The sequence below is a fragment of the Dreissena polymorpha genome, chromosome 7, assembly GCF_020536995.1.
Source record: "Dreissena polymorpha isolate Duluth1 chromosome 7, UMN_Dpol_1.0, whole genome shotgun sequence".
Lineage (NCBI taxonomy): Eukaryota > Metazoa > Mollusca > Bivalvia > Myida > Dreissenidae > Dreissena > Dreissena polymorpha.
In genome coordinates this window covers 100,963,595-100,972,653 of record NC_068361.1, presented here as the reverse complement: position 1 = coordinate 100,972,653, position 9,059 = coordinate 100,963,595, and the positions used below count along the sequence as shown (strand labels likewise).

The window sequence follows — 9,059 nt, the reverse complement described above, 5'->3', positions numbered from 1 at the left end:
ATTGTTTAGTGTCTTTTTATGTGATAAGATTTGTTGAGTTTACATTCGTTTTATTTTGTTTAGTAAGATTTTATTGAGTATCCTGTTTTTCTTTGCTGGCGAATGCTAAATCGTGATCTCTTAAAGTATTTATGTATATATTACTGGATTCATTCATTCAGGTTATTAAATACCCTTTATGTTTATACATCAACCCATTTATTCAGTCATCATCTATATATGTATTCGTTCATTCATTTATTCGTTCGTTCGTTTATTCATTCATTTATTCATGTGTTTATGTATTAATGTATGCTTATATTTGTCTATAAAATGTATATAATGCGTGTTGAAATGAAGGTACAAGTAAGTGTTAAGGAGTGACCAAGTAAGTTGACTGATATGTATGTTGGTCCATCATTAGCTTAATAATTTAAATTTTATTTCTTTTCATACACGAATGGCATAAAAAGTTAATACGTGGATGAATCTTGATTGGTAGATAATCTTTAAAATGGCATCAACCGAGAAACGGAAAAATGTCACACGGAATAAAAAAGAAAAAGGAATACAGAAGGTCAAACCAGGTAAAATTGTTAAGTTATTGATTATAATCATGTCAATGCGCTGAAGTGTTAAAAGCATACCAATTGGTCTGCAGTTTAGTATTATAAAACATAAGAGTAGTTAATCAACACAAGTTCCGCTGTTTGTTATTACAATTCAACATTAAAGCAAAATGTACAAGAACTGAGTTGGATCGGATGTTTGAATGGCACAATATTTCTTGTTTAATTCATCTATGAGTTTTGTACTTAAATTGTTGAAATGTTAAATTGAACCCTGATATATCGACATTACTGCTGCAAATGACACGAATCATTTTGTCTGAAGTCGATTAAGTACTGCAGCAAAAACAGCTGCGAAATCGAATATAGATACATGTATAAGAGTGCATGATTAAAACATGCATAAAAAGGAATATACTCTCAAACATCGTATATAATGATGCGTGATGTCTTATGAAATATTTATAACTTTATTATATTGTTTCCCATTAAGAAGTCCACTAAATTAATTTCCTTTGATTTTTATGTATGTTACCTGATTTACTATTGCAAATAACTTTCACGACCAAAAATTTCCAAATGATTATACCTCGGATGGTGTTGCCGATCCTTGTTATACTGACAGTCGAATTGTGCTGGTTCATAGGAAAGATCAGATGCTTTTCTGGTGCTGTGAATAATTACCATGAGCATGCCATTCTGTTATTGTTAATGATTGTTGACCTTACTCAATCAATAATCGTGTTAAGATGATAATTTTGTTGATAAGAAGGAAATTATAGACAACTTCGACATTTACGATGGTGTTAATGATGACGATGGTTACGACGTCGATGAGAATAATATATCTACATATTGCTATTCATTATTAAGATGAAAAAAAAGGAGAAGAAAAAAGATGATGATGAATATGATTATGAAGATAACTATACCATTTATTTTGAGTACAAGTTCACTTAAGTTACGAATGATATGATGTTAATCTTGAGGCAATAACATGACAGAAATCTAAGTAAACATCCGTTTGTCTTATTTAATGTAATATATCCAATGGCCTAAAGGATACCGAGCAATTCCTATCCAATTAAAAAAAAAGATTTGGGCACCGTCTTTTATATAGATCTTCGTCCCAAAGGTCACGTTATAATATGCATGATAACCTGCATCATCATGTCGTCAAAGATTACAATGCACCTCTAAAGCAGTGATACATATTTAGATGCAGGTAAGATGTTAATGTGGGATGAATACAGTGCGCGAAATACCACAGAAAGTGACCACACTGTCTTTTATTATCCCTAAACGACGGTAACACTCAAAATATGACGCTCACGTTTCAGCTATAGATGAGATCTTTGATCAGATGGACCAGAACCATGATGGGCGGATCTCCGTGCACGAGCTCAAAAAGGCAGCTCGTCTACTTGGCTTAAACCCTACCCTCAAAGAAGCTGAGCAGATGATTGAAGACTGCAATCCGCGCGGTATGTGCTGGGCGTAGGAAGGTTGCTGTGTTTTGTTATACTCATCGTTATCCTGATTGCTGGCTGTCTTTTGTCGTCTTGTTTGCAGTTGTTGCTTGATTTCTCTGTAGTGATAGCCGCATGATATTTCTGTATACAGACTTTACCTAAAAATTACATTTTGTAATAACGTGTCGTTCTTGATTACTTGTAAGCGTTATTTTTACATGTGCGTATATGTGTACATAACAAACGTAATTGGGTTCCAAAATTCAAATAAAAACCGCTTAAAACCAGATTCCGATTCAGATTTAAGAATTAATTTATATTGCCATTGTTTGTTTACTTCTGTCGTTCCCCTGACGTGCTAAATATATTGTGGTGTAATTCCTTGGCAACAGATTTCCACACAGTATAGGTTAAATGATTTTCGGCCACTAATTTATTCTACAACATTTGTTGTGGCAAGAAGCATACTACCAGAGTCGTGCCTATTATCTGATTATATTTGAAACGTTTACTGATACACATTTTGAATAGTTGCACATACGAGGATAATTTTGTTTTTCCCCTTATTACCTGAGAAGTGGTACTGTTTTCAGAAAAGGGTTATGTGGCTCGCGCGGAGTTCCGGAAGCTGTTCGAAAGCAAAGAGAAGGACATGGGCATGCAGGTCGAGCAGATAAAGGCGGCATTCAAAGTCTTCGACAAGGATAATAGGTTTGATATACAGTTGCAATACGAACTTGTTGTGTTTTATTGTGAATGCAATATTATGTAGAACATGTATCCAGTTCGATTCACTATGACAGTATACAATGAATGTGTGCCGAAAATATTACTTTATATGCTACTTCAGAGTCTTTGACAATTACAACATATCAATGTTTTTTTTGGATATCAGCGATAATGTGTGTGTTGTAAAATACATTTAGCTAGATATGGTTTTAGTATTGAATGTTGAATATAAGTTAGTTGTGTTTACACTTTAAGAAACATATAACACTGTATTTTACATGTGCGATTATTAAAATTTAATCCCTTCGTCAATATGCCATTTTTAATACTGTTTTGTATGTCACTATGCTGATCATGAAATCAACAAATAGCTTCATTGTGGCAATCGGTTAGGCTGTGCATGTGTCATTTAAAAGAATACTCTGCAACGTGGATTTCTATTATAAACAGCATAGTATACTATACAATAATGCAAATATAATTGCCGTATGCATTTTTGTTGTTTTGAAAAATCAAACTTGTCCCATTTAATTGTATTACCGTTTTTCTGCGTATGTTTTTTCCTCAGTGGCGCACTTACCCGTGATGAGATCTTGTCTGTGCTGAGGCTAGCGGGGGACAAGGTAGATGACGCAGAGTTAGATGATATGATTTCAAGAGTGGACGTCGATGGGGACGGAAAGATCTCTATTGAAGGTGCGTTAGTGACGTCACTGACTTTATGGAGTTAACATGTTGTATTTGAAAAATATTTCCAACCGCGGTTAGGGTGTCAGCATATTGTATAGGATTTATTTCCAGTGAATGGTTTCTTATTACTTGAGTAGTGGAATACACAATTCTTGCGAGAATGGACTTATATAGTGACGTGTCAATCTTTCTTTATAAATGTATGTAATGTTGTTAGGGATATGACGTCATGTTTTATTGACTTCATTTCTTTCCAATAGCGGTTTTAACATCTTCATGATGCACGGGCTAGACATATGTTTGAAAATATGACGTGACATCATCATGAGGTACAGGGACAAATACATCGAAGCTAAGAATTGATATTACCATGTTGTATTAGGCTATATAGTGTTATTTGACAAACTAATGGTATGACGTAAAATGTTATATGAGAACAGTACTCACCGTTGTAATATTGTTCAGGGAAAATATAATCAAATAAGGTTATGAAGTTATTATGCTGTGTTGGGTAAATATGTTCAACCGAGATTATGTCGTTATTATTGTGTTTTATTGTGTATGGTGAATATTTCGATGAATATGTCCTGATATATTTCGAGGAGAGTACGTTCTTTTAGGGATAAAGAAGGATGTGCTGTGGCAGTTTATTATGTTTAAGTGATATGACGTCAGTGATGTAAATATATTAAACATTTACTGTGTTCCTTGATGGTCCTAAGTTCGAAAGGTTTTACATATTCCCGGGTGAGAATTTCATATCTACATTGATTACCAGTACAAAGTGCAAACACTTATTCCAATACCTGACAAATATTCCACGTTAATCAAAGTTAAAAGAGATAACGTTGGGGAAAATAATCAAGCCTGTGTCTTTGACAACCGGGCTTTATATATGTACGTAAGGTATCGTCCGAGATTAGCTTGTTGGGTCCGCATCCGATAGATCTTGACGGCTCGTTCGCCCAGACTGGAATTATGGGTCGCAAACATTTTATTGAAATTTGCAAATCTGTGTGCACAGCATACTATTGACCTCTCGATTCACGGGATGAAATTGTCTAGTATAACAGTGCCAATGTCATATAAACGTACTCATGGGTTACGCAATCAATTCAAAATCAAATGTGTATATGCTGTGGTTTTTTTCGGTTCGTTAAGATGTTCAATTAAATCTGCCTGATACCCACCCGTTTTTCGGACATTTAAACAATTGTCGAAACATTTTACAAATGTTCCTTATTTGTATCTCATTTTCTCAAGACCGAGTTGGTATCAGTAATGCTGTTAGAGCTCGTAGTTGAGCTGTCATTCCATACATATAAAATGTGTATATTTTGCATTATTGCAGACATGATCAGCACTAGGCCATATACTAACGGTAAAGATCATGCGCGGAAAATATCACACCTGTTTTATGAAAACTTGTGTTAAGCGATTTGAAATACAGTTTTTCTTACATTTCAGAATTTGCAGAGTTGGTGTGTAATACATGAGCCAGGCAAGACAATTGTACGAGAACTTATAACAACCTTTTGCTCAATATATAATTGTTGTTTGTCTCAAATTGTGCGGAACCCATTAAGTATGGTGCGTTTTTATGCAATTACCAATTACCAATACTAATTGTACAGTATTTAAATTATCATACTATGACTAGTGTAATTACCTATATATGTATTGCCTTCATTAACCACTGATTATGTTATTATTTAACAAAGTAATTAACATATATGTATGTAGTTTTGCAATTATTTAGGTTTGATATGGCGTGTATGAATATATACATTTCAATATGTAAATGCTAACAATATATAAAACAATCTTCATGTTGATTTGTTAAAAACATATATGTATTCAGGTTCATATTAACTTTGTTGAGTCATATATGTTGCTTGACCTAATTAAAAAATATATTGTGTGATTATCAGTTATCGTATGTCTTTTAAATTGCTTTGTTGAACTAAGATGTCCACAACTTGCTACGTATGTCGTTAAACATGTTACAAGTTAACGTGTTGAGCATTTAATACATCGCACGTATTTCCGTTTGAACTTGATGCATTTTGAATACCGACAAGAGGGTGAACGTACATGATGCATACAATATTTATATGCACAAGTGTTAATTATTTCCGACTCTTTTGTGTTTACATTTAAAATCAAAGCGCCGTGGGCGCTGAAGGGCTGGGGCTAGATTTAGGGTGCTTGGAAAGAAGTGTAGTGACTAAACTGAAGTAAATGTAAACGGATCCACGCTATTTTGCTGCCAGATACAGTGTACATGTATGCTGAGGTTATGAAGTTGAAGGTTTAATATGTTACTCGTGCTTAATATGTCTATCTAGTTTTAAACACTTCGACCTTTAAGCTAAGGTCATTCAATGGTCAAGGTCATCATAAAATAGGTCAGTGGGAAGGTCTTGTCCAAAGGGGAGTTATGGACAAAAATAAAGTAAATCCAATCATGAACCACAAAGTTATGGTGAATGTTAAGTTATTGGGTGCTTTGACTTTTGAATTCAAGGGCCAAGGTCATCAAGAAATATGTCCGTGGGAAGGTGTTGATCAAAGAAGAGTTATGTACAAATATCAAGTGAAAAAATTATTCTGTAGTATGGAAGTTATGGCAAAAGTATAATTTTTCGGACAGACAGTTCAGAAACCATATGCCTGCCTTTGGGGCATAAAAACAATGTATGTATGAACAGAACAAGTTTATTAGATTTATGGTTGTATTTAACAGACAAACATTTTCAAGAGATGAAGAGGAAGATTCATAAGTAAGGCTAGGTTTCTTTAACTGAAGTGTTAATCGGATGTCAAGCTTTTCATTTATACTCTGGACAAGCAGTATCAAGTGTTGACAAGAGCACTGCCAACAGGTGCAGGACGCTGGAATACAAGTGCTTGACACAGACTAAGTTTCAAATCCAACAAGATGTTTTTGTGAAACACAATGTCCCCCTATATGACGTTTGACCTTGAAGAATGACCTTGACCTTTTGAAGGATGACCTTGACCTTTCACCACTGAAAATGTGCAGCTCCATGAGATACACATGCATGCCAAATATCAAGTTTCTATCTTCAATATTGCAAAAGTATTAATAAAATAAGCGATTTGAGCCACATATATTTGACCTCTGACCTTGAAGGATGACATTGAACTTGGCCTTTCACCACTCAAAATGTGCAGCTCCATGAGATGCACATGCATGCCAAATAACAAGTTGCTATCTTCAATATTGCAAAAGTATTCATAAAATAAGCGATTTGGGCCACATATATTTGACCTCTGACCTTGAAGGATGACCTTGACCTTTCACCACTCAAAATGTGCAGCTTCATGAGATGCATATGCATGCCAAATATCAAGTTGCTATCTTCAATATTGCAAAAGTATTCATAAAATGAGCGATTTTGGCCACATATATTTGACCTCTGACCTTGAAGGATGACCTTGACCTTTCACCACTCAAAATGTGCAGCTTCACGAGATACACATGCATGCCAAATATGAAGTTGCAGCGTTTTTTTTTACCTGTTTGGTAACAGGTCCTGTCCCCTAGAAATTGGGAATTTTTGAGTCGCGAAATCCTTCAAATTGGGAATTTTCGCGTCGTGAAATCCATCAAATTGAGAAATATCAAAAATCATACAAATACATCAACTGGAATCTATTTTATGTAGTAAACAATGCTTTTATACACTATTAATGGCATTCTGGGATAGGGTAGATCATAAGTCTGTATAACAAATACCAGTTTATAAAAAAAAAATAAGAACTGGTTTTCCAGATAGAATTAATGGGTATTGCCGCAATATAACTGAAAATTGTTTAAAATGGCATAAAGCCCAATTAAACAATTACTTTGTGTGGCAATTTGAGATAACTTGTCTAAATTAAAAGGACCAGCAGATGACCATTGTTATAATGTCTTGATGTGCAAGGCGAGTCAATGTGATAACTAGCCGAGGGCAGTACCGCTTTACCAACTGGCTCGGCTGAAAATTCTTGAAGGGTAACATCATCGGACCTCACGGAGAATTTAATTTTCTTTGGTTCAGGACGAAACCCAAAGTCTTCAAGACTTTTATGCTTGGCTGATTTCGTTTTGTTCACTTTCTTCAAGTAGTATTTTGAATTGTGACTCATTTTCTTGCTATTTATATAAAAACCACGATGCGAGTGTGCAAAATCGTCGGAAGTAGTTGACAATTTAACTTCGCCGCGAGTATTTGAAGAGTAAAACGAGATTTCGGATTTCCATATTTGGGTTTGTTTACTACGTAAAGACGTCGCTACGAATAAAACCAAAACCCGGGAAAATATTTTGTCAAAGTCGGCATTTAGAAATATCTATCATTCTTTTCGGATAAGGGTTTTATTTTGTATATTGAATCTGTATTTAACGAAAACGTCTTGAGACAGACCAACAGACAGGGCAAAAACATTATGTCCCCCACTACTATAGTGGGGGACATAAAAAGAGGAATAGTTTCCTTATGTCAATAGAAGAAGGTCATCACATAATCATTCTACAAGAGTGTTGAATTTCAAGTTGAAAGCTTTTAATGATTGAGAAATTGAAGTCGGAAAAGGGGAATAACTCTTACAAAATGGTGAATAGTTGTCTTCTGTTGTCAGTAGATGAAGGTGTTGATATTCTACAAGTGCATAGACTTCGAAGTTGAAAGCTTCGATAGTGTTTGAGAAATTGTAAGTCGGTAATAACAAGGGCTGTTTGTAAAACATGCAAGCCCCCCATATGGGCTGTCCGTTGTAGTGGTAGCCATTGTGTGAATACTTTTTTTGTCACTGTGACCTTGACCTCTGACCAAGTGACCTCAAAATCAATAGGGGTCATCTGCGAGTCATGATCAATGTATCTATGAAGTGTCATGATCCTAGGCAAAAGCGTTCTTGAGTTATCATCCGGAAACAATTTTACTGTTTCGGGTCACCGTGACCTTGAACTTTGACCTAGTGACCTGAAAATCAATATGGGTCATCTGCGAGTCATGATCAATGTACCTATAAAGTTTCATGATCCTAGGCGTAAGTGTTCTTGAGTTATCATCCAGAAACCATTTTTACTATTTCGGGTCACTGTGACCTTGACCTCTGACCTAGTGACCTGAAAATCAAAATGGGTCATCTGCAAGTCATGATCAATCTACCTTTCAAGTTTCATGATCCTAGGCCTAAGCATTCTTGAGTTATCATCGGGAAACCATTTTACTATTACGGGTCACTGTGACCTTGACCTTTGACCTAGTGACCTCAAAATCAATAGGGGTCATCTGCGAGTCATGATCAATCTACCTATCAAGTTTCATGATCCTAGGCCTAAGAGTTCTTGATTTATCATCCGGAAACCATTTTACTATTTCGGGTCACCGTGACCTTGGCCTTTGACCTAGTGACCTCAAAATCAGAAGGGGTCATCTGCGAGTCATGATCAATGTACCTATGAAGCTTCATGATCCTAGGCCCAAACGTTCTTGAGTTATCATCCGGAAACCAGCTGGTGAACAGACCGACCGACAGACCGACCGACCGACATGTGCAAAGCAATATACCCCCTCTTCTTCAAAGGGGGGCATAATAAACAAGG

General features: G+C 35.5%; 1 protein-coding gene across 1 annotated transcript; it reads left to right on the top strand.

Annotated features, from left to right (window-relative positions):
* The first annotated feature begins 485 nt into the window (after positions 1-485).
* LOC127839973 (uncharacterized) lies at positions 486-2,792 on the top strand. The gene is made up of 3 exons (XM_052368363.1): positions 486-566; positions 1,889-2,032; positions 2,614-2,792. The coding sequence occupies exons 1-3, from the start codon at positions 494-496 to the stop codon at positions 2,790-2,792; spliced, it is 396 nt and encodes a 131-aa protein (XP_052224323.1). The 5' UTR covers positions 486-493.
* Positions 2,793-9,059: the final 6,267 nt, after the last annotated feature.